At 32.5% G+C, this 27683-nt stretch overlaps 3 protein-coding genes across 4 annotated transcripts in view; all 3 read right to left on the reverse strand.

Moving 5' to 3' along the window:
• LOC111405097 overlaps positions 1–8742 on the reverse strand; it is an 11701-nt gene extending 2959 nt beyond the window's left edge. The window contains 1 exon segment of the mRNA XM_023033817.1: positions 8572–8742. Within this exon segment, the coding sequence (XP_022889585.1) occupies positions 8572–8695 (124 nt within the window). The 5' untranslated portion in view covers positions 8696–8742.
• LOC111405096 (DEAD-box ATP-dependent RNA helicase 20-like) lies at positions 377–6610 on the reverse strand. The gene is made up of 10 exons (XM_023033815.1): positions 6440–6610; positions 6020–6288; positions 4789–4968; positions 4490–4651; positions 4187–4341; positions 3591–3683; positions 2462–2547; positions 2122–2348; positions 913–1143; positions 377–660 (listed from the first exon to the last, which is right to left on the reverse strand). Exons 1-10 carry the CDS (start codon positions 6589–6591, stop codon positions 602–604), a joined length of 1614 nt encoding a protein of 537 aa, XP_022889583.1. The 5' UTR covers positions 6592–6610; the 3' UTR covers positions 377–601.
• A 1264-nt stretch (positions 8743–10006) lies between the features above and the next one.
• LOC111405098 (DEAD-box ATP-dependent RNA helicase 20) lies at positions 10007–16301 on the reverse strand. 2 transcript variants are annotated; one of them, XR_002704728.1, is made up of 11 exons: positions 16115–16301; positions 15695–15963; positions 14476–14655; positions 14177–14338; positions 13874–14028; positions 13277–13369; positions 12150–12235; positions 11810–12036; positions 10599–10829; positions 10227–10336; positions 10007–10165 (listed from the first exon to the last, which is right to left on the reverse strand). XR_002704728.1 is itself a non-coding variant. In XM_023033818.1 (10 exons), exons 1-10 carry the CDS (start codon positions 16168–16170, stop codon positions 10278–10280), a joined length of 1518 nt encoding a protein of 505 aa, XP_022889586.1. In that variant the 5' UTR covers positions 16171–16301; the 3' UTR covers positions 10007–10277. The 2 variants fall into 2 exon arrangements, 1 of the variants encoding a protein (XP_022889586.1); XM_023033818.1 differs by having other exon boundaries at positions 10007–10336.
• Between the last annotated feature and the right edge of the window lie 11382 nt (positions 16302–27683).

The raw sequence follows: 27683 nt of genomic DNA on the forward strand, positions 1-27683 counted from the left end.
AAATTACAGTTGGAGACACCTTTTTTTTTTTTTTTTTTTCCCCTTCAAATATTACAAATATAAGCTGAATAACAATTAACTGAAGGCTCTCAAACTTTCATTGAACTTCTTGAAGAAATAAGAAGCCCCATGAAGTATTACCATTTTATCTCCTTGGTTCATACCAAAACACTCCCATATAATGTATTTTTATGAAATATTGTTCAATCTTATTCAACGTGTACCAAATCATTTTAAAAGAGGCTTTCTTGCGGTAATCAACATTTCATAAAAGAGAACTGTCCATTTAGTTGGAAGGCCGAAAATTTTTGTTTCACCTTTCAGCTTCCTGATCGATCTTCCTCGACAACTATCTGATTTCACTGAAAGAAGAAGGAAAAACGTCGAAAAATGTGTAGAAAATATAGCACAATCTCACATGAATGTCAAGGAAAGTAATAACTTGAAATGTGTTCACATTCTACTTTATATTCAAAATAGTCCTCAAAAATATTACATGTGGGAGACTAGTAACATTTCAATACTATTTTCCTTCCAAGCTTAACAGTACCAAGAGATTGTTGAAGCTTCAAGTTTTTCTTCCCCCGTATCAAGCACATTATCAGTTCCAAGAACGCCCACCTCCAAAACCTCTCCCACGATCTCGGAAACTTCCATGACCTATTAATAATACAGGAAGAAACTATTTGAAGCAGACTTGAGATCCATTAAAATTTAAAAGTTTCTTTTAAGCATATTTTTGCTTCTAAATATGGTTACTTTTGAAGTAGCTCTATCGATATGAATTACTGATATTCAAAATTGACCAATTAAAATTTTATTAATTGTCAAGCTTACACAATAGCTTATTTATTTTTCCAAACACGTTCTCACAAAAAGATAGAAGAATGTGTATATGCGTGTAAGGTTTACCTGGAGGAGGAGGTGCCCCACGTCCCATGGCTGCAAGCTCAGGACTGACCTTCTGTCCAGCCTCCTCGAGGATGCTAATGAGTTCCTTTGCAAATCGGGCATTTGCAACTGTGAAAAAAGTGTATGCTGTTCCTTTGGCACCAGCCCTTCCTGTTCGACCAATACGATGAACATAATCCTCGAGAGATCCCGGGAAGTCATAGTTGATGACATATTTCACATCCTTCACATCTGCCAAGTTCAAAAACAAACTATATGGAATAAAATACTTCCTCCTGTAGTACTCCAGTTTCAAATTTATGTCGGTCAAGCCTTTTTTACCAAATCTCAGAATCAAATTCTCCATACAAACCTTAAAATTCACATTTGGCCAGTTTGAAACTAAGGTAGAATTACACCACAGAACAATTCGAGACACAATGTGACTGCACAAGAGCATCTGATACCATAGTAGTGCAATCTTCCGAGAGACAGCAAATGGGAAAAAAAAATAACAATGGCAGAGGAACTTTAGCTAATGATGCTAAGCATCAACAGAGCATATCTTGCCCACTCAATTAACATTGAAATACTTATAACACCACCCATTCATCATCTAAACGGTGGAAATTTGAGTGGGTCGCAGCACAAAAAAATGTTATTAAGAAAAGGCAAAATGGAGAAGAAAAAAGTTACTAGTTGCGTAACTTCTAATTTTTAAGAGTCGGATAAGACTTGTTTGGACTGTGCTACATGCAGGAAAAGAAACCCCATCAGGAAACTTTAAATTATATTACTCCATATAATGTTTCCCCTCTTTAGGGAAAGAGTATCCATAATGGAAAGGAACAATAGAAAGATGAGACACTGAAAATTATGTTTTCTAGGGGGGATTCTGTGGAAATCAATCTAAAAATTCTAGGGTTTTTTGAGCCCCATTTTTTGGGAAAATAAATTGTTATAGTGATTTTTTAAGAATGTGTGGTTAAAAAGTAGGAAAAAAATTGAATTTACGTGTAGAATTATTTTATCGGGAGAATTGTGTGGTTGAAAATGAGTTGGGGGAAGAATGGGGCTCAAACCGGGGCTTAAATTTACCAGGGAAGAAATTATCTAATCTAGTACTACCTAGATCTGTATATATATTTAACAGACATGAAGCCAACAAATATTTAAAAAAAGAAGCCACTAAAGATCATGTAACCTTTACTTTGAGAGGCATAGACATACCTAGACCTCTAGCTGCAACGTCAGTTGCCGTCATTATGGGACTCTTGCCAGCCTTAAATTCTGAGAGGACCCAATCCCTTTCTGCTTGACTTTTGTCTCCATGAATAGATAATGCAGGCCAACCATCCATACGGAGCTGCCTAGTTACTTGATCACAGCCCTTTTTGGTGTCCATGAATATCAAAATCCGGCTACCGTCCATAATGTCCTCCAACAACTTCACTAATCTGTATTTTTAAACAAAATCAATTTGAACTATGAATCCAACATACAGGATACAAATATTAAAGACTTCTTCCTAAAGTATAGAAGTGCAACCAGAAAAGAGGCGTTGGCCTACTTATTATATTTTTGGTTCTCAGAAACAATTTCAACAAGCTGGCGAATTGCATGATTGGCTTTTAAATCTTCAGAACCAATGATCACCTGTCCCAAAAAAATAACATAGAAAACGAAAATCATCCATAACATATTACTCGGTAACTTGAGAAATTGCATAGCAGAAATGTTTAAATGAGCCAACAAGCAAGGCTCAACAATATCAAACTCATCTAGATATATAAAAGACCATCAGACATTGCTTAGAGCTTCACTACATTATACTTCCAGCTGAGCTCAGGTTCTTCATAGCCAAATCTGAGCCAAGCTAGAACAAGCTGACTGATTTACGAATTACTCATATTAAAAACATTTTTGCATTGCTTCTTTACTTGGAGTAAATGATTTTTCTACTCTGCTTCGGGAATATCTGCAGATGCAAAGTCGATTTGTTGGTGTAAGAGAGGTGAGGTATATATTATACAGTTTGATGGCTTTAGTTTTGGCAAGAGGGCTGCATGATTAGCATGGAGGAGGCCGAGTGGAGAGAAGTTCATAGCGAAAATGGCAGGAGTACAATGTCTTGAGGATATGCAAGTTTTGTTGCTTGAAGGAATCAAAGGCTAGACTTCAACACCTGTTTTGTTGCCCAATCTGGGATTGTTTACACAGATATTCTATTAAAGGGCAAAAACATCCAACTCAACGGTAATTCAAACACTAGGTTTATGAAATGGCAATTTATTCTTAATACTAGTGTTGAACTTTGCTAAAACAATGTGATGCCATTCCTGCACTGCCGATGACTCCCTAACAACTCCATCTAATTTACCCAACTCCTTTCGATCTTTTAGGATCTGAAAGCTTATTATAAGCCACGAAAGGCGACTATCTGTTTTGGGTCTCAAAACAGCTTATAGCTTTAAAAGAAAAGGCTAGCTTCAGCTATTTTAGGCAGTACAAAATTGGACTAACTAGCTTAGCAAGTAGATCTGTAAAAGTTAGATAGCTTTATAATTTGTTGTGCGCGTGTGTGGGCGCGCTCATACATATAACAGCATTGCATTCTAGTAGTCAAGCAATAATTATCCATGTCATATGTTACAGGGGAAGGTCATAACTTCGTCCACGGCACAAGAAAGTCCACTTACTTTGTACGGATTAAAAAGGAATAGACGGGCAAGATGTTCAACTTCCTTGGGCCATGTGGCACTCCAATATAATGTTTGGCGATCTGGGCGAATCTGCAGAAATCATGGAGCTAAAAATCAGTTGAACACATTAGCATCAGGTCATCAACAAAATGATGGAACAGAAAAATAAAGAGGAATGTGAATTTCCACATTATGCTGCATCAATATTCAAACAGGCAGCTTCCTAAACCAGTTCTGTGTGAAATTCAGTACAAACCCAGCACAAATGACGTTTCAGAAAAACCTAATGCAGCCAAATGGACAACATAATACGATTCTCTCTGAATTGTTCCTAACTTAAATTATCCATCTTTCTTTCTGATAAATAAAAGGTTGTCTCAAAGTAGCTAAATAATCAAATTTTTAGAGTAAGAAATTGACAATCAAAGAATTAATCAGAACGATTATACAAGTGAGAGATACAACAATGATGCATAAATCAGATATCTTCTTATCTGGATCTCATTTTAGTACCGTATATCTTAGTACTGAAGAAAGCATAAAAAAAAACATATATATTCATTAATGCTCAAGAGCATCGGTCTAGAACAGACCTGATTAATAATTTTTCGAATCTGAGGTTCAAAACCCATATCTAGCATCCGATCCGCCTCATCCAACACAAGATATGTAACCCTTCGCAGGTTTGTATGATGAGACTCCAACATATCAATCAGCCTCCCAGGTGTTGCAATGACAACTTCGACACCTAGTTGGGAACCAAGATGATAATGACTAAAATGATAACAGGAATTACATTTAAGAAAACAAGTAAAAGAGAAGTAGCAGAAGGAGATACCCGATTCATGAACATCACGATACAGTAGTAAAGTCACGTTGAGCTTATCACCACCTACCTTTCTGGAGATCACGAACTTGGGGTCCTTTTGGGACCCCACCATATATGCACGTGTTCTTAATCCTTGACGATGCACCAAATTTAGTAGCTTCTTGCTGAATCTGAACAGCAAGTTCACGAGTTGGGGCTAAAACTAAAACTATTGGACCATCTCCCGGAGCTAACAAAGAACACATAAGATTTCATAAATACTATGCTATCCAAGGGCTGAGAAATGGTTAAAAATAAAAATATATATTCAAATCCACATACACAAGCATAAGAACAAATATCATGACATTACTGAACCCATAATACCTAAAAATGGTTGAGCATTAACATGGACAATTGCAGGTAAGAGATAGGCAAGTGTCTTCCCTGACCCCGTTTCTGCAATACCAATAAGATCACGGCCTTTCAAAGCCATGGGCCAACCTTGAGCTTGAATGGGTGTAGGTTCAGTAAAACCAGCTTTTACAATTTCTTGCATGACATAATCTGAATTGACAACACTGAAGAGCTTTAAGAACCAAACTAAGATGAAAAACCAAAACAACAAATGTCATCCAATACGAAATAAGAGTTTCTCGCAAAATAAATAAACTAACTGTTTGTAAATGAGAGTAACTCCACGAAGATCGACAAGGCGAGGGAAAAAAAAGGATTATCCAGCGAACACCAAAAGTTCATTTTGCATATATTTTCCTACCAAAAGATCTTGACGGAGAGAGGCTTTTGAGCATTGATCTGATGTGAAGTTTTATAAAAAGAACTTGTTCAGACCACAAAATTTATAGCAGTTTCACTTTATAGATGCCTAGAAAATATTAAGTAAGAACATTCTCGTGCATGCACTGCAGCTTCACGATTGACATTGGCCCCCAATAAACCAAGCATAGGCCAAAGTTACTATGCACAAACCCACCAGTTGATTATATCTGTTCAAACAGATCGGTGAAAAATAAATAAGTCAAGCATGCTCAAAGAGAAAATAGCATTTCCCATTTTGTCATATGTATGGAGTAAACATAACTTAATGGAAACAATGTTTGCTCAGGAAGCGGAATCCTAATATAAGCTACCTCCATTTTAAATTCAATAAGGTACAAATTCATCAGTAGGGGTTCCTTGTTAGACTTAGGTAAATTCCATTTTCTTATATGAAACTTGCTTTCTCACAGTTCCAGTCAATATTGCACTAGCCTAATTGAAGCTTTGCAACAACTTTTCTTATATTTTGCCTTTCATTTCTGAAGTCATGACCTTGCTATAGTTCATATATTTTCAGTACATATGAAGTCAGACAGTCCGCGGAGACCCCTGAAAAGTAGTGAACAGATATACATGCGCATCCTATCTTTAGCGTAAATAATTTTGAAGAAACAAACTGTTATAGATAAAACAATTAGTCAACCTGTCTGAAAATGGATAGAGTTCAATTTTATCAGTAGAAATATATATAATACAAGACAATCTCATTTGCATACAATACCAATTATCCACACATTCACAATTTTATGCGGGAAAAGGAAACTCCGCCAGGTTATACCTGGAAACCCAACATCCTGAAAAGCCTTCACTGGCTTGGGTACGTCCTTTCCTTCGACAGTAATCTCCCGTCGCCGCCTATACTCCTCAACCTCACTCTCAGACATTGCCGAAACTGACGGCGACTCCACGTAGAAGTTCTTCTCAAACGGAGTCAACCCATCCAAATCCAATTTCCGCTGTGGCGCCTCCGAAGAGCCCTCGTAATCTCTTTTGATTGACGATGATGAAGACGAACGATAACTTGAGCCCCCACCAAACCCCGAATCACTGAGATAACACGAACCATAAAAGAAAAATGATAAATAATTTCCATTAAGAAAAAATTCAGACTCACTTATTATTTAGTAGATAACTAGATATAATAGTTGTACGTATGGAGATATGGATGTAAATTGAGGGTTAGGGTGGGGTTTATTACGTTCGGCGGTCGCGATAGGAGCCGGGGTCGGCGGAGCGACTGTCGTAGCGGCTCATGATTTGTGGGTTCTGCAAGCAACTCTGATTGAGATTACGGAAAGTGATGTAAATTTTTGAAGAATGGTAGAGCAGTGCTAGCGTGCTACCGTGCATAGGCGAATGGGGGAAAATTGAGGGTTCGAAGTGTGGGGTGGATATTTCATGGTTGGATTTTCGCCGCAGCAAATAAAATTTGGTTAAAATTAAAAAATTATGAATTTAAAAAATATTAATGTTAAAATGAATTGTTAACTTTAAATTTAAAAATATTATAAAATAATGAGATAATTATTGATGATTATTTAGAATTATTTTTATACATAGATAAATCTTATCTAATTTGGAACATCTGTTTTATTTCAATTATAATTCTTATTTTGAACCCCGTAAATATGGGGCATTGATTTTTAATAATACATACGAATCTATTGACTTATATTCTCTATTCTCTTCTTCCCTCTTTTACAACATGTTATCAGCATGATTCTCTAAAAATTATAGCAAATTAGTCTGAAGATAGTCTATGTCCATATCAAATTGTACTCGCTATTTTTTCCCTTGTCGCATACGTGTATAATTAATTTTAGCAGAATCCCAAAATTTTGAGAATTTCTTATATCGTTTGCATCCAATTTTTGGAGCCAAATACCAAGCAAAATTAGAATTCATTAAGGGTGTGTTTGATTATATTTATTTTTCATGGAAAATATCAGTTTTCCATCTAAATTTCTACTTGGAGTGTTTGATTGCTATTTTTTTCCATGGAAAACATTTTCCAACTTTTGAAAATTTTTGCTCTTCATTAAGGTGCTCTTTTTGGACAAAGTAGAATGACGAAAACGAGATGTTTGGGATTCCAACTTAACAAATTAAAAAAAATGGGTAATTGGCACAAAACGTGGACCTTTAAAGTTTATTGTGGAAAACATCCCCATCTTTTATATTTTGACATTTTTTTCCTTTATTTCCCCCCTTTTTTTTGAAAAAACGTCATTTTCACTTTTTTTTAATGTAAAATGACTAAAATACCCGCCCTTTTAAATAAAACCCAAAGAAAAGAAAAGAAAAGAAAAATAAAGAACTCCTAAACGTTTAAAAAAGTGCAAGTAAATACAAATAATTATTAAAAGGCCTAATAGCACAAAATGTCCCTACATTTTAAATTGGTGAAATTGACTTTTTCAGCAATGAAACGTAAAAATAGAAATGAAAACGCAAAAAAATTGAAATGTAGGGACATTTTCCGCAAGAAGTGTCAAACGTATGGATTTTTTTGCTATTAGACCATATTAAAATATTAAAAAAAAAATCCCTCTCTCTCTCTCTTCTCTTCTTCTTCTCTCTCACTCCCCTTCTACAAATCTTCTACGAGCTTGCATTGTCGATTAGGTAGTCAATCACAGGAGAAAGCATTTGCCTTTAAACCAAATAAAAAACATTAGCATAAATTTGGTACATTCCTCCACATCCATTATAAGTAATATAAAGTAAATTAAATAAATAAATCACGGAAAAATAAATACTTCATGCAAGCTCTTTATAATGCTCTGATGTCACTCCCAGATTCCAAAAGTCCAAACATTTTCTGTGATGTATGAACTCCTACTCCCAGACCTAAATTTTCAACGCAAACCGTCAAAACAAAATTGAACAATGGGACTGCAATTCGAACAGCTTTCACATTCTTATAGCAATTTCCCTTCGAACTAGTACAATATTGACCCTACAAGTCTCTTAACAACTATTGAGATTTTGGAACACCGATTAGTGTTCAACCGACACCCTCTCCATTCTTCTAATTCAGTCATTTTTCTATTTATTTGCACGTCAAAATTCACCAACATAGGTCCCTCTTCCAATGAACTAATTTCTAAATACGAATCCCAGAAATAAATTTGACGGAAAAAGCAAAGACGGGGAAAACGAAAACCAAACCCCAGAAGAGATATTGATTCCTGAGTAGCCCAGTAAAAATTGGAACGTTGGTCAAATGCAACCAATGTAACAAACACACGAGATTCAACATTCAAAGACGCCATTTACCTACAAATACAAGAAACATAAACATATACACAGAAAGACAGCGAAACAAACCTCCAACGGTTAAATTGACAGCCAACAGAAGTGGCCAGATGAACTTATAGCGGCGGGCAAATGTAGCTTTAGGCGGCTAAGGTGGCGGCGGAGGAGGAGGAGGAGGAGTTATCGACGACGCCATCGATGATGGTGCAGATGCCTGTTGTTGCTGATATCGCTTCAGCTGTGCTGTTAATCGTTCCGTAATGGAAAAACCAAAAATTGAACAAATAATTTGAAATTAAAAGCTACAAGAAAAGGGGATTGATTCTTTTTGTTCCGTAAAAGCTACTAAAAATATATATACCTTTCTTGGGTTTGTTAGTGTGAAGCTTCGGCTCTTCGCTCATTGTTGAAAAACCTCTGCTAATTTTTTTTCTTCTCTCTAGGTATTGGGGACCGGAAATTGCTTACAAATTTTCAGATGAATCCATCAATGGATAGTTTTCTTCATTTCTTTTTCATTTCATAGGGTTCTTGGGAAAAAACTCTTGGGGGCGATGAACAAGCAACTGATTAGAAAGCTACTAAAAATATATATACCTTTCTTGGGTTTGTTAGTGTGAAGCTTCGGCTCTTCGCTCATTGTTGAAAAACCTCTGCTAATTTTTTTTCTTCTCTCTAGGTATTGGGGACCGGAAATTGCTTACAAATTTTCAGATGAATCCATCAATGGATAGTTTTCTTCATTTCTTTTTCATTTCATAGGGTTCTTGGGAAAAAACTCTTGGGGGCGATGAACAAGCAACTGATTACGACGTCGCATTTACCGGACGCATTTCGTTATATTGCCTCATTGGTCTCCTTTGCTGGACGGTGATTGATGCCTAGCCTTGGCGTTGTTACGTGCTTTGTAAATTAAGACCATGTTTGGCAACAAATGTTTTTTTTTTTTTTTTTTTTGGTTGGTTAAAAAGAGGAATAATCTATCATCAACCTCTTTTTTAGCATCAGATCTCCCAACCTCTGACTTAACTGCAAATCACATCCTTCCATCCATTTTTATAGTTAAGTCCACGTAATGCAAAGAATAGAAGAGGAAGAAAACAACTAATAAAAAAGGTAAAATTACAGTTGGAGACACCTTTTTTTTTTTTCCCCCTTCAAATATTACAAATATAAGCTGAATAAGAATTAACTGAAGGCTCTCAAACTTTCATTTAACTTCTTAAAGAAATAAGAAGCCCCATGAAGTATTATCATTTTATCTCCTTGGTTCATGCCAAAACACTCCCATATAATGTATTTTTATGAAATATTGTTCAATCTTATTCAACGTGTCGTACCAAATCATTTTAAAAGAGGCTTTCTTGCGCTAATCAACATTTCATAAAAGAGAACTGTCCATTTAGTTGGAAGGCCGAAAATTTTTGTTTCACCTTTCAGCTTCCTGATCGATCTTCCTCGACAACTATCTGATTTCACTGAAAGACGAAGGAAAAACGCCGAAAAATGTGTAGAAAATATAGCACAATCTCACATGAATGTCAAGGAAAGTAATAACTTGAAATGTGTTCACATTCTACTTTATATTCAAAATAGTCCTCAAAAATATTACATGTGGGAGACTAGTAACATTTCAATACTATTTTCCTTCCAAGCTTAACAGTACCAAGAGATTGTTGGAGACTAGTAACATTTCAATACTATTTTCCTTCCAAGCTTAACAGTACCAAGAGATTGTTGAAGCTTCAAGTTTTTCTTCCCCCGTATCAAGCACATTATCAGTTCCAAGAACGCCCACCTCCAAAACCTCTCCCACGATCTCGGAAACTTCCATGACCTATGAATAATACAGGAAGAAACTATTTGAAGCAGACTTGAGATCCATTGAAGTCGTAAAAAATTTAAAAGTTTCTTTTAAGCATATTTTTGCTTCTAAATGTGGTTGCTTTTGAAGTAGCTCTATCGAAATGAATAACTGATATTCAAAATTGACCAATTAAAATTTTATTAATTGTAAAGCTTACACATTAGCTTATTTATTTTTCCAAACACGTTCTCACAAAAAGATAAAAGAATGTGTATATGCGTGTAAGGTTTACCTGGAGGAGGAGGTGCCCCACGTCCCATGGCTGCAAGCTCAGGACTGACCTTCTGTCCAGCCTCCTCGAGGATGCTAATGAGTTCCTTTGCAAATCGGGCATTTGCAACTGTGAAAAAAGTGTATGCTGTTCCTTTGGCACCAGCCCTTCCTGTTCGACCAATACGATGAACATAATCCTCGAGAGATCCCGGGAAGTCATAGTTGATGACATATTTCACATCCTTCACATCTGCCAAGTTCAAAAACAAACTATATGGAATAAAATACTTCCTCCTGTAGTACTCCAGTTTCAAATATATGTCGGTCAAGCCGTTTATACCAAATCTCAGAATCAAATTCTCCATACAAGCCTTAAAATTCACATTTGGTCAGTTTGAAACTAAGGTAGAATTACACCACAGAACAATTCGAGACACTATGTGACTGCACAAGAGCATCTGATACCATAGTAGTGCAATCTTCAGAGAGACAGCAAATGGGAAAAAAAAATAACAATGGCAGAGGAACTTCAGCTAATGATGCTAAGCATCAACAGAGCATATCTTGCCCACTCAATCAACATTGAAATACTTATAAGACCACCCATTCATCATCTAAACGGTGGAAATTTGAGTGGGTCACAGCACAAAAAAATGTTGTAAAGAAAAGGCAAAATGGAGAAGAAAAAAGCTACTAGTTGCGTAACTTCTAATTTTTAAGAGTCGGATAAGACTCGTTTGGACTGTACTACATGCAGGAAAAGAAACCCCATCAGGAAACTTTAAATTATATTACTCCATATAATGTTTCCTCTCTTTAGGGAAAGAGTATCCATAATGGAAAGGAACAATAGAAAGATGAGACACTGAAAATTATGTTTTCTAGGGGGGATTCTGTGGAAATCAATCTAAAAATTTTAGGGTTTTTTGAGCCCCATTTTTTGGGAAGATAAATTTTGTTACAGTGATTTTTTAAGAATGTGTGGTTAAAAAGTAGGAAAAAAAGTAAATTTACGTGTAGAATTATTTTATCGGGAGAATTGTGTGGTTGAAAATGAGTTGGGGGAAGAATGGAGCTCAAACCGGGGCTTAAATTTACCAGGGAAGAAATTATCTAATCTAGTACTACCTAGATCTGTATATATATTTAACAGACATGAAGCCAACGAATATTTAAACAAAGAAGCCACTCAAGATCATGTAACCTTTACTTTGCGAGGCATAGACATACCTAGACCTCTAGCTGCAACGTCAGTTGCCGTCATTATGGGACTCTTGCCAGCCTTAAATTCTGAGAGGACCCAATCCCTTTCTGCTTGACTTTTGTCTCCATGAATAGATAATGCAGGCCAACCATCCATACGGAGCTGCCTAGTTACTTGATCACAGCCCTTTTTGGTGTCCATGAATATCAAAATCCGGCTACCGTCCATAATGTCCTCCAACAACTTCACTAATCTGTATTTTTAAACAAAATCAATTTGAACTATGGATCCAACATACAGGATACAAATATTAAAGACTTCGTCCTAAAGTATAGAAGTGCAACCAGAAAAGAGGCGTTGGCCTACTTATTATATTTTTGGTTCTCAGAAACAATTTCAACAAGCTGGCGAATTGCATGATTGGCTTTTAAATCTTCAGAACCAATGATCACCTGCCCCAAAAAAAATAACATAGAAAACGAAAATCATCCATAACATATTACTCAGTAACTTGAGAAATTGCATAGCAGAAATGTTTAAATGAGCCAACTCAAGCAAGGCTCAACAATATCAAACTCATCTAGATATATAAAAGACCATCAGACATTGCTTAGAGCTTCACTACATTATACTTCCAGCTGAGATCAGCTTCTTCATAGCCAAATCTGAGCCAAGCTGACTGATTTACGAATTACTCATATTAAAAACATTTTTGCATTGCTTCTTTACTTGGAGTAAATGATTTTTCTACTCTGCTTCGGGAATATCTGCAGATGCAAAGTCGATTTGTTGGTGTAAGAGAGGTGAGGTATATATTATACAGTTTGATGGCCTTAGTTTTGGCAAGAGGGCTGCATGATTAGCATGGAGGAGGCCGAGTGGAGAGAGGTTCATAGCGAAAATGGCAGGAGTACAATGTCTTGAGGATATGCAAGTTTTGTTGCTTGAAGGAATCAAAGGCTAGACTTCAAGACCTGTTTTGTTTGCCCAATCTGGGATTGTTTACACAGATATTCTATTAAAGAAAAGGGCAAAAACATCCAACTCAACGGTAATTCAAACACTAGGTTTATGAAATGGCAATTTATTCTTAATACTAGTGTTGAACTTTGCTAAAACGATGTGATGCCATTCCTGCACTGCCGACGACTCCCTAACAACTCCATCTAATTTACCCAACTCCTTTCGATCTTTTAGGATCTGAATGCTTATTATAAGTCACGAAAGGCAAATATCTGTTTTGGGTCTCAAAACAGCTTATAGCTTTAAAAGAAAAGGCTAGCTTCAGCTATTTTAGGCAGTACAAAATTGGACTAACTAGCTTAGCAAGTAGATCTGTAAAAGTTAGATAGCTTATAATTTGATGTGTGCGCGTGTGTGCACGCGCATATATATAACAGCATTGCATTCTAGTAGTCAAGCAGTAATTATCCATGTCATATGTTACAGGGGAAGGTCATAACTTCGTCCACGGCACGAGAAAGTCCACTTACTTTGTACGGATTAAAAAGGAATAGACGGGCAAGATGTTCAACTTCCTTGGGCCATGTGGCACTCCAATATAATGTTTGGCGATCTGGGCGAATCTGCAGAAATCATGGAGCTAAAAATCAGTTGAACACATTAGCATCAGGTCATCAACAAAATGATGGAACAGAAAAATAAAGAGGAATGTGAATTTCCACATTATGCTGCATCAATATTCAAACAGGCAGCTTCCTAAACCAGTTCTGTGTGAAATTCAGTACAAACCCAGCACAAATGACGTTTCAGAAAAACCTAATGCAGCCAAATGGACAACATAATACGATTCTCTCTTGAATTGTTCCTAACTTAAATTATCCATTTTTCTTTCTGATAAATAAAAGGTTGTCCCAAAGTAGCTAACTAATCAAATTTTTAGAGTAAGAAATTGACAATCAAAGAATTAATCATAACGATTATACAAGTGAGAGATACAACAATGATGCATGAATCAGATATCTTCTTATCTGAATCTCATTTTAGTACCGTATATCTTAGTACTGAAGAAAGCATTAAAAAAAACATATATACTCATTAATGCTCAAGAGCATCGGTCTAGAACAGACCTGATTAATAATTTTTCGAATCTGAGGTTCAAAACCCATATCTAGCATCCGATCCGCCTCATCCAACACAAGATATGTAACCCTTCGCAGGTTTGTATGATGAGACTCCAACATATCAATCAGCCTCCCAGGTGTTGCAATGACAACTTCGACACCTAGTTGGGAACCAAGATGATAATGACTAAAATGATAACAGGAATTACATTTAAGAAAACAAGTAAAAGAGAAGTAGCAGAAGGAGATACCCGATTCATGAACATCACGATACAGTAGTAAAGTCACGTTGAGCTTATCACCACCTACCTTTCTGGAGATCACGAACTTGGGGTCCTTTTGGGACCCCACCATATATGCACGTGTTCTTAATCCTTGACGATGCACCAAATTTAGTAGCTTCTTGCTGAATCTGAACAGCAAGTTCACGAGTTGGGGCTAAAACTAAAACTATTGGACCATCTCCCGGAGCTAACAAAGAACACATAAGATTTCATAAATACTATGTTATCCAAGGGCTGAGAAATGGTTAAAAATAAAAATATATATTCAAATCCACATACACAAGCATAAGAACAAATATCGTGACATTATTGAACCCATAATACCTAAAAATGGTTGAGCATTAACATGGACAATTGCAGGTAAGAGATAGGCAAGTGTCTTCCCTGACCCCGTTTCTGCAATACCAATAAGATCACGGCCTTTCAAAGCCATGGGCCAACCTTGAGCTTGAATGGGTGTAGGTTCAGTAAAACCAGCTTTTACAATTTCTTGCATAACATAATCTGAATTCACAACACTGAAGAGCTTTAAGAACCAAACTAAGATGAAAAACCAAAACAACAAATGTCATGCAATACGAAATGAGAGTTTCTCGCAAAAATAAATAAACTAACTGTTTGTAAAAGAGAGTAACTCCACGAAGATCGACAAGGTGAGGGAAAAAAAGGACAAAAGTTCATTTTGCATATATTTTTCCTACCAAAAGATCTTGACGGAGAGAGGCTTTTGAGCATTGATCTGATGTGAAGTTTTATAAAAAGAACTTGTTCAGACCACAAAATTTATAGCAGTTTCACTTTATAGATGCCTAGAATTAATATTAAGTAAGAACATTCTCGTGCATGCACTGCAGCTTCACGATTGACATTGGCCCCCAATAAACCAAGCATAGGCCAAAGTTACTATGCACAAACCCACCAGTTGATTATATCTGTTCAAACAGATCGGTGAAAAATAAATAAGTCAAGCATGCTCGAAGAGAAAATAGCATTTCCCATTTTGTCGTATGTATGGAGTAAACATAACTTAATGGAAACAATGTTTGCTCAGGAAGCGGAATCCTAATATAAGCTACCTCCATTTTAAATTCAATAAGGTACAAATTCATCAGTAGGGGTTCCTTGTTAGACTTAGGTAAATTCCATTTTCTTATATGAAACTTGCTTTCTCACAGTTCCAGTCAATATTGCACTCGCCTAATTGAAGCTTTGCAACAACTTTTCTTATATTTTGCCTTTCATTTCTGAAGTCATGACCTTGCTATAGTTCATATATTTTCAGTACGTATGAAGTCAGACAGTCCGCGGAGACCCCTGAAAAGTAGTGAACAGATATACATGCTCATCCTATCTTTAGCGTAAATAATATCGAAGAAACAAACTGTTATAAATAAAACAATTAGCCAACCAGTCTGAAAATGGATAGAGTTCAATTTTATCAGTAGAAATATATATAATACAAGACAATCTCATTTGCATACAATAACAATTATCCACATATTCACAATTTTATGCGTGAAAAGGAAACTCCGCCAGGTTATACCTGGAAACCCAACATCCTGAAAAGCCTTCACTGGCTTGGGTACGTCCTTTCCTTCGACAGTAATCTCCCGTCGCCGCCTATACTCCTCAACCTCACTCTCAGACATTGCCGAAACTGACGGCGACTCCACGTAGAAGTTCTTCTCAAACGGAGTCAACCCATCCAAATCCAATTTCCGCTGTGGCGCCTCCGAAGAGCCCTCGTAATCTCTTTTGATTGACGATGATGAAGACGAACGATAACTTGAGCCCCCACCAAACCCCGAATCACTGAGATAACACGAACCATAAAAGAAAAATGATAAATAATTTCCATTAAGAAAAAATTCAGACTCACTTATTATTTAGTAGATAACTAGATATAATAGTTGTACGTATGGAGATATGGATGTAAATTGAGGGTTAGGGTGGGGTATATTACGTTCGGCGGTCGCGATAGGAGCCGGGGTCGGCGGAGCGACTGTCGTAGCGGCTCATGATTTGTGGGTTCTGCAAGCAACTCTGATTGAGATTACGGAAAGTGACTGTAAGGTTTTGAAGAATGGTAGAGCAGTGCTAGCGTGCTACCGTGCATAGGCGAATGGGGGAAAATTGAGGGTTCGAAGTGTGGGGTGGATATTTCATGGTTGGATTTTCGCCGCAGCAAATAAAATTTGGTTAAAATTAAAAAATTATGAATTTAAAAAATATTAATGTTAAAATGAATTGTTAACTTTAAATTTAAAAATATTATAAAATAATGAGATAATTATTGATGATTATTTAGAATTATTTTTATACATAAAATAAATCTTATCTAATTTGGAACGTCTGTTTTATTTCAATTATAATCCTTATTTTGAACCCCGTAAATATGGGGCATTGATTTTTAATAATACATACGAATCTATTGACTTATATTCTCTATTCTCTTCTTCCCTCTTTTACAACATGTTATCAGCATGATTCTCTAAAAATTATAGCAAATTAGTCTGAAGATAGTCTATGTCCATATCAAATTGTACTCGCTATTTTTTCCCTTGTCGCATACGTGTATAATTAATTTTAGCAGAATCCCAAAATTTTGAGAATTTCTTATATTGTTTGCATCCAATTTTTGGAGCCAAATACCGAGCAAAATTGGAATTCATTAAGGGTGTGTTTGATTATGTTTATTTTTCATGAAAAATATCAGTTTTCCATCTAAATTTCTACTTGGAGTGTTTGATTGCTATTTTTTTCCATGGAAAACATTTTCCAACTTTTGAAAATATGCCTAATTTTCCTTGTTTTTAAGGAAAATATTTTCCTTGGGTAGAAGTGGTTTTTATTTTCCACAAAAGATGGAAAATATTTTCTTTTCTAGGTGATATTTTCCATGTCAATCAAACGCACTAGAGTGCGTTTGATTGACATGGAAAATATCTAGTGCGTTTGATTGACATGGAAAATATCACCTATAAAAGAAAATGTTTTCCATCTTTTGTGGAAAATAAAAACCACCTCTACCCAAGAAAAATATTTTCCTTAAAAACAAGGAAAATTAGGCATATTTTCAAAAGTTGGAAAATCTTTTCCATGAAAAAAAATAGCAATCAAACACTCCAAGTAAGAATTTGAATGGAAAACTGATATTTTCAATGGAAAATAAATGTAATCAAATACACTCTAAGTGTACGTAATCTATCTTTTATTTTCCGTAAATTAGGAATCCATCGATTGCACATAATTTATCTTTTATCTTTTGTAAAATTGAGCACCTATATAATGCTTATATTTGCCTAGACTAACTAGCACCTAATGGGTCCTCTTTTAAATCAGAAGACTTTAAGTTAAATTGAGCGTGTGAATTTTCCATATTTATCTTTTTTTCCTTCTTGTTTATCATTCAATTAATTACCTCGTTATTATTATTTTTTAATACATGTATACTTTGTAAATTTAGTACTCGTATATCTGCGTATTATAAAATATTATTGCTCATTAAAAGCAAAAAAAAAATTAATAGTGTAAAAGCTGCCCAATTTTTATAATAAAACGGTGCAATCGGATTGATCAATTTAGGCAGTATTCAATTTGGTCAATTCATGGTTTTGTGTAGGCATAATGATTACTAGATCCTAATTGCATATAAATATATGAAATCAATTCATGTGCATGCATTTAAATATTTTTCATTAATATATTTTTGGTAATTAATTTTTCTATAAAAATTCATATCACGTCTATATAGTAATTAATTATTTTTCAATGTTCTATTATAAAATTTAAATCGATAATACATCATGTTGTTGCTCTTAAAGTAGCACAACATTTAATTAATATTTCAAAAAAATATTATCTGCTTCTAAAAAGCATGAATTATAATTTTCAATATTTCAAAATAATATGGACATATTGCTCCTAAAGAAGCACAACTCTATAAATATTATATTTTCGTTATAAAATATCCTCCCAAAGAGCTAGTGTTTTCTAAATAATAATTTATTGTTGCCCTGAAGTAGCACACTATTATTTATATTTTAGTAATATTTATTTGCTCTTAAGGTGCATAATTAAAAATTGTGTTTTTACTCTCGAATGGTAAATTTTTTATACGATTTATTATTTCAAATACTAATATGTTATTGCTTCTAAAGAGCATGACACTACGATTCTAATATTTCAAAAAATATATATATATTGATATTGTTATTGAAGAAAGAATAATAAAATACGACGTGCTCTTGAAATAGTACATTTGAAAATTTATCGTGAGAAATTTATGAATTTTTATTTATCCCTTAAGAAAAACGTACTATAATGTCATGTAGACATTGATCGTTATATTATTACATAATGTTTAATCACGTTCTTCGAAATTAAATAATTGAATTATATCTTATATTAAATTAGAAGTCACTTTAATTGGCATATCCAGATGAACTATCACTGGATCAACAATGATGTGAAATCAAAAATTCAAATGGATATCAAATGAAGAACCTGGAGATTCTTCAATCCAATAAATTCCTCTTTATTGAAAATTGATCGTTGAACGTCACTAGCTAGAATAGAAACTGAATTCCCTATATTTTTTTGAAAATTAATCAGGACGATAAAAGGGCCCCACCATATTCCACATTGACCATCCAAATGTTATTTACATCTAATAAATTTGATACATGTACTAGAAGATTATATTCGGATTAGATAATGTGTCTTGTTAATGTTGGTAATTATAAATCTCAATATTTTAATAAGCGTTATTTGAGAAATCAATAAATGGTTTAACATTATCATTTGTTAAATGCCACCAATTAATTAAGAATAGAGTTCTTCCCAATTCTGCTTAGGAAAAGTTGTTACGTGTCATATTAAGTTCATAGTTCTCTCCATTATAATTTGCTTGTGATCGGAACTTAGGCCCTGTTTGGTACCCATTTTTTCAAAATATATTTTTCTCTTTCTTCTTTCAATCACACATTCTTCATTAAAATAATATAAAACATAAATAAAAAAGCGTTTCCTTATTTTTCAACTACACATTTCCCATCAATTTACTATTTCAAAATGCATTTTTACATAAAAATGGCTCCCAAACACCCTCCTGATTTCTTCATTAGATTATTTGATAGTGCGATTGATCTACTTCATCACAATGAGATGAAAAGTAAAGAATGTTGAAAAGAAATGCATAATTTAAATCCTTATCTCGAACTTGTGATATTTGATAACGTAATTTACTGATAGTCAATTTTGATCGGACAACTCTCTCAACATTTGGAAGAACTAAGAAACTAAAAATAATGTACTAATGAGTCATAATATAAATCCCCTCAAAAGAATTCAAACCAGAAGTTAAAAGATAATTTATTTAGATATATCTACAAAACAAAAAGATCAACTATATCCACACGTTGATTTTAAATGCTCCAATACAAATTGATATCATATGATGACAATTTAATAGAATTAATTTGATATATTTAAGTCACGCCTAAAGCATGATGGTATTCGATATTACTACCAAAAATCTCAAAATGAAAATGGATCAATTCACGAAGATGATCATATTAAGTATATACTCTCGATGAGTATTTAAACGTAACAAATTATAAAACGCTTTAAGAGTTTCAGGTATCTGATATATTGAAAATTGAAATATCTTAGTAAGTTATGTTATTATGGATAAAGAAATAGAATAAAAAAAATTATTGACAACAATTTTGCACATAATGTATTACCCAATATAGCGATGAATCAGAATAAATGCGTCAAGATATATTTATCGAAGTAATGATTGACCAAATAAAAGGAGTGCGATTCCAAATTGAACTTACTAGAGAAATCTGGAATTTTTGAAATTACAGTTTGAACACCTAAATGTGTATACTTATGCGAAATGCAAATGGAAAGCGTAAAATCGAAATAAGAAATATACGATTCTTTACATAATAAATGTCGCGAAATTTTGTATAAATAGATAAGTTATCACTTGATGGATGTAATCACATGTCTCTACTTTGTTGGAGTGACAATGCATGAAATTTGATAATCATATAATAAATGTGATCACAGTCAACTTATCTTACATATGAGTTTAATATTATTATTGAAGGATTTAATATGCTCAAAGTATAATTCAAGTGATATTATCACGAGAATGAGCAAATAAATGTTGTACTCTTCTTTCTCAACCAAGGTTTCGTCTTGTTGGATTTTCCTGTTAAGGTTTTCAACAAGACAACTTTTGTAGTGTATTCAAAATAATAACGTACCATTTTTCCTTCATTGGAATTTTTTCCCATAAAGTTTTTCCTAATAAAATTTTAATGAGACTTTTGTGAGATAAATGTTCATATCATAAAAAATATTTATCTTCAAAATATTATTCTTATATTTATGAGACTCTCAAAGATATCAATAAGAATTATTTGCTGAATTATCATGTTCCTATAGTTATCAAATGTAGATAAAACATATCTTATAAAGACGGTGTTATTTGAAATCTGTACAAGACAACGCTAGACATACTTTACAAAAAATTGTAACATCGAAGACATTGACTTACAAGATATGGATCGCATGATACAAAATTGAAATCAGGGGAGTAACTATACAGTTTTTCCATCAATCATGTTTTGTTCCACTGAATTTTCTTGACAGTGTTTTAACGAGACAATATTTTACTACTCCAAATTACTTGTACTTTTTTTTTTCATTTGTTAACATTTTTGTCCCATTGGATTTTTTGCTAAACAAAGTTCCAATGAAATTGTTATTGTAGAAAAATTTATCAAATGATGAGTGTTGTAAAATAATAAGATAATTATCTATAATTATTTAGTGCTATCATGATACATAAATAAGTTTTATCTATTATAAAATGTCCATCTCATTCCAATTATAACTCTTATTTTGGACTTTATAAATATAGGGCATTGACTCTTAATAATATATACAAATTTATTAATGTTGTAAAAGGAAAAGTTTATTAGGATTTAGAGGTGAATGACAATTACACCCATACAGCCCTAAAAATGATTACTGTTGTATCCCTGATTTTGTCCTATAAATACAGGGTTTTAGTTCTTAATAAAATACACACAAGTCTATTGAATTCTCTCTACTGTTTCTTCACTTTTATAACACGTTATCAGCACGATAACTTAATTTTCAAAATTTAGTAAAGGTAATAATTTTTATAGACATGAATATTTATTACATATACCAAAATTAATTTGATAGCATGTGAAATATTTAAATATACGTATGCATCATAACGTGGTTGCTTCTTCTTCTCTACTTTTCATCGGCATGCATATTAATTATAATTCACGTTTATATGTATAATCTGAACACATATTAATTCACCTTTTTTTATTCATACACAATCATTTTTTCCACATATTATCCAGTATTAATTTTATCTTTTGAATCTGTTACATATCAGTTTTATCTTTAATTTCTATATATGTGAATTCTCATGCATGTTTGGTATCTTTTACATGTTGGTAAAAGATTTAGCCAATAAGTGATTTAGCTAATTTTGTTAACTTCCATGTATGGAAATTCTTTTTCCTAATGCATGTTTGGTAATTAATTTTTTTATATAAATTTATATCATGTCTTTATGATAATTAAATATTTTTAGATATTATTCTATGAACTTCAAATTAAGAAATTATCGTCTTGTTTTTTCGAAAGTAGTACAATATTATTAATATTCTAGAAGAATATTACTTTCTTATAAAGAGCATGATATTACAAGTTCAATATTCCAAAAAAATGTTGACTCAATGCTTCGAAAAAGCATAATTTAAATTATATTTATTTTAAACGAATATAATGTTGATGTTTTTGAAGAAACGCATCACACGTTGTATAAATATTCAAGAAGAATATTTCATTGTTACTCATGTAGGCATAAATTTTGTCATCTAGCTCGAAAGGTATAATGAATCATTAATGTCAATATTTCAGAAGGATATTATATTTATACTCTTGAAAATTATTGTCTCGTTGTGTTTCTAAATAATGCACATTTTATATATAAAAAAAGTTGTGCTAGTGTTCCTAAAGAACCACAATGTTGTTAATATTTTAAAAAATATATAATTGCTCAAAAAGAATATGATATTATAATTTCAATATTCTCAAAAAATATTGATCGATTATATGTAAAATCACGAATTAAATTACTCTATTTATTTATGTGTTCATTTTTTTGCATGCGTATTTAGATATTGATGTTCTGGTCATATTTTATTACTCTTGAATAGTATAATGATATAAGATCTAACATAAAATTATGTTTTTACTCTTGAAAAATAAATTTTTACATAATTATTACCGTAAACAATAATCTGTTATTACTCTTGAAGAGCTAGATATTAAAATTTTTCATATTTCAAAAGAATATTAATCTATTATTCTTGAAAAAGTAATAGTAAAATATAACGTGATATCAAAATTGCACATTATAATTTTCATTATTATTCTAATTAGATCTTAATTGCTCTCGAAAAGTATAATTACGTATAATCTAACATAAATTATATTTTTACACTCGAAGAGTAAATTATTGTATAATTTATTATAATAATATTTGATTGCTCGCGAAGGGCTTGAATTATAATTTTCAATATTTCAGAAGAATATTGACATATTACTTTTGAATGAGCAGTAATAATAAAAAAAATATAACGTGCTTTTAAAGCAATACATGTTTTGAAAAATATATTATTTTGAATTCACGTTTATCCTTAAAGGAAAACATATAATTAATATCGTTAGAATATTGATTAGTTTGACTATTTGAATGATATATGATTATATAACATTTAATCATATTTTTTGAAATTAAATAATTGAATTATATATTGAATCAGAAGTTCAATTTGATTTTATAATTTGGCATGACCAGTTGGACCATCACTAGATCAATAATGATGTGAAATTAAAAAAATTTAATGGATATTAAATGAAGAATCAGAAAATTTTTCAATCTAATGAATTCCTATATATTATTTATTTTCTTTATTGACAATTGATCATTAAATATCGCTAGCTAAAATAGGGATTGAATTTTCTATATTTATGAAAATTAATTAGGGTGATATATGGGGTTTGTTACCCACCATGTTAACTATCTAAATATTATTTGTATTTAATAGATTTGACACAAACATTAGATGATTGCATCGTGTTCGCAACTTGAAGTTTTGCGAAATTATTGCTCAAATTTTGAGCATAATTTTTAGATTATATAATCAAGACCGTATCTTGTTAATGCTAGTGGACATAAATCTCAATATTTTAATAAATGTTAGTTGAGATGTCGATAAATGGTTTAACACTATTGTTTGTTAAAAGCCTTCAATTAATTTAATTTAAAATAAAGTATTTCCCATTTTTATTTAGGGAACTCTATTACGCATCATGCCAAAATTACAGTTCTCCATATTATAAATAACTTATGGTCAGATCTTAATTTTTCCATCTAATTATTTTTTATGGTGTAGTAAATGTAAAAATTGAACACCACAATACACTGAAATGGAAAATAAATAATGCTAGAATAAGTACGTAGTTTGAACTATTATTTCAAATGGGCGATATTTTATAACACTGAAAAATGATTGTCAATTTGATTGGACAATTCTCTCAGCATTAGGGGGGAATTAAGAAGTTGAAAAAATAATGTAAAAATGTACCATCATTTAAATCCTCGCTAAATATCATTTGAACCAGAAGTTCGAAGGATGATTTATTTAGATGCATTTATTAATAAAAGAAATCAACAATATTTTACGCACCAATTTTTAATGCTTCAATACGAATTGATGTCTTAAGGGACAATTTAATATTATTATTTTTGATATATCTATGGCATGCCTGAAGCGTGATGGTGTTCAATTCTAATACAAAAAATTTCAAATGAAAATGGAACAATTAACAAATATGGTTTCATTAAGGAGGTATATACTATTAATGAGTATTTAGACATAAAAATTATAGAACCCCAGAAGAGGTTCAGGTACCTGATATGTTGAAAATTGAGATATCTAAATAAGTTATGTCACTATATGAAAATAAATAGAATCGAATGAGAAAAGAAAAAGTTGTCGACAATAATTTTGTACATGATATACAGTATCATATGTGAATCGCGAGGAATCAAAATAAATGCATTGAAATATATCGATCGAAATAATATTTGATCAAATAAAAGGAAACAAAATCTTAAATTGAATTTACTAGATAAACACGAAATTTTTGGACTTGTAGTCCGAAAATCTAAAGGTATATGCTTATACGAAAAGGAAATGAGAAAAATGAAATCGTATTATGTAATGCATGACTCTCAACATAGTGAATTTCGCAAAGATCATCATGGATGAAATCACAAGTTTATATCATGTTATTTTGACGATACATGAAATTTGAAATACGTGATAGTCAACTGTTCTAGCATGATTATTAATGTTATCTTCGAAAGATTTAATATGTCTGAAGCATAACTCAAATGATATTTTTAGATCATTATATTGGTTACAACGATCTGGACACATATGATATAATCGTCTTAGCGAATATTTGTTGAATGAATGTTATGAAAATGACTATGTCCGCCCATATGTTTTCATAAAGAAACAAATATTGGATTACAATTTTTGTTGATGATTTAAATTTAATTGAAACTCCCGAAGAGTTCAAGAAAGCTGCTGATTATTTGAAAAATGAATTTGAGATGAAAGATTAGGGAAAAATCAAATTTTGTCTCGGATTGTTGATTGAATATTTCGCTGATGAATTATTTGTTCACCAATCTACGTATACAGAAAAAGTTTTAAAACGTTTTTATATGGATAATGCACATCCATTGGTATCACCTATGTTGTTTGATCACTTGATGTGAAAAAAGATCAATTTCGTCCACTTGCAAATGGAGAAAAGGTTATTGGTCCTAAAGTATCATATCTTAGTGCAATTGGAGAATTAACTTATCTAGCGAATTGCACTTGGCCCAACATAGCCTTTTCTATAAATCTCCTTACGAGATATAGATCTACACCAACTCAAAGATTTTGAAATGATGTTAAACATATTTTTCGTTACCTAAAGAGTACTATTGATTTGAGATTATTTTATTCTGAAAAATCGGGATCTGCTTTAGTAGGATATACAGATGCATGTTACCTCTCTGACCCACATTAAACTAAATCACAAACAGGATATGTGTTTACATGTGGAGTAACATCTATATCATGGAGATCTGTGAAACAATCATTGACAGCTACATCCTCAAATCATTATGAAATTATTGCAATTCATGAAGTAGGGCGAGAATGTGTGTGGTTGATAAACATGACCCATCATATCGAAACTTCATGTGGATTAACTTTAACAAATGATAGTCCAACAATTTTGTACGAAAGCAATCTAGCTTGTATTGCACGACTCAGAGGAGGCTATATCAAATGTGATAGGACGAAACATATTTCTTCAAAATTCTTTCATACGCACAAGTTTCAAAAGAATGATGACATCGATATTTAACAAATTCACTCAAGTGATAATGTGATCGATTTATTCACAAAAGTACCGCCAAAATATACATTCAAGAAATTAGTTTAAGAGATTAGAATGCATCGACTAAAAGATTTTCAGTGATCAATATCAGGGGGAGTAGCTGTACTCTTTTTCCTTCGCTTAGATTTTGTCCCACTAGGTTTTCTTAGCAACGTTTTAATGAGACGGTATTTTTTTACTACTCCAAAATAACTGTACTATTTTTCCTTCCTTTTGATTTTTTCCTTTTGAATTTTTATCAAACAATGTTCTAATGAGACAAATATTTTATAATGTGTCATTCAAGGAGGAGTGTTGTAAAAGAAAAGTTTATTAGGGTTTAGAGATAAATGACAATTACACCCCTACAACCCTAAAAATGATTACTGTTGTATCCCCGATTCTGTCTTATAAATGCATGGCTTTGGTTCTTAATAAAAACATACACAAGTCTATTGATTTCTCTTTATTCTCTTATTTTTTGTTTTTTTTTTCAATTTTATAACAATTAACTTATATTCTTTTTTTTTCTTTTATAACAAAAAATAAGTTTTTAATTCATTTTTTTAATGTGGTTCGGAATTATTTTTTAATTCAATTTGTCAAATAGCTTATCAAGAATGATTGAGGAAAATATGGATGCCCAATACTTATCACAGTTTGGATAGCTTTCCCTGTCATTGCAAATTTTGAGAGAGATAGGAACTAAATTTTTTTAACTCTATCAGTTTATTTAGCCGTTGTTTGAGCCCTATTTTTGTTAAAAATGTATTTTGAAATAGTATTTTTTGAAAAATGTGTGATTGAGAAATAAAGAAAAAGTTTAGATTTATGCGTATTATTATTTTATTAAAGAATATATGGTTGAAAAGAATAAATAAAAAATAAATGCATTTTGATGAAAATAAAGCTCAAGCAATGACTTACTTTATTTATTTATATTTAGATACAATATAAATTTAAGAACATAAAAATGAATATCAAAAATAAGATCACTCCACGGAATAGAAACCGACAAGGACGAAGTGTTTTGCAACCAAAAAAAAATGTTAATATGAAAGTTGTTAGGATCGAACTTTAAAATACAATCACAAAGCCCTTTCCGAACTGATTTTAAATTACTCGAGCATGAGATTTTCCCAAAAAAAGAAAAAAGAAAAAAAAACTTCAATGTAGGTTGGCCATAAGTCCATACAATCAGTGTCGCTCACAGTGTCCTCGTCTCCAAGATAAATAATCATTATCCGATTGAAAATATGTGTCATGATAATGTCAGCATCTCACAACAATAACTTTGTACAAGACAAGTAGCACCTTTGAAGGTAGCATCATATAATCTACCAATAGGTGAAAGTAATGATTATTTGGTAAAAGATCATTGTGGCATAGATCACAAATCATGTCCTAGGATAAATGATGACCTAAACAACTGAACTCAATAGCTAGTTGTCCTGATACATTGCTAGATGTTAATTCGGGACGGCGAGTGTGAATTTGTGATAAATCAAAAGGGTATTTAATTTATCAGTTTTGATTAGATCAAAATAATATTTCACGTTGTTAGGTATCGTGGTCGGGAATCTGATGGTTCGTACACAAAAGAAAATTGGAAGATTACAAATTGCCAATTAATTAATTTAACAATCGTTGGATAAATTAATTAATTGGACCGATTATTTATAGCCCCGAATTAATTAATTGGATTAATTAATTCACGGACCGAATTTAATTAAATGGATTAATTAAATATTGGACAGGACTGGACCGAGCCCGTTTGGGCTTAAATAAATATATGGCTAAGGTTTTAGATCTATAGAGTTTTCATAATTCTTGCTAGCACAAGAGGAGAAATCCTAGCAGTTGCAGTCTATTCTTTGTATGGAATTCATTGGAGGCTGGACAATTGGACAGTTGTGGGAGGCAGATTCAAGTTGCTGGAACAAAGATAACGCAAA

This window comes from Olea europaea, chromosome 12 (assembly GCF_002742605.1).
Source record: "Olea europaea var. sylvestris chromosome 12, O_europaea_v1, whole genome shotgun sequence".
In the NCBI taxonomy this organism is placed as follows: domain Eukaryota; kingdom Viridiplantae; phylum Streptophyta; class Magnoliopsida; order Lamiales; family Oleaceae; genus Olea; species Olea europaea.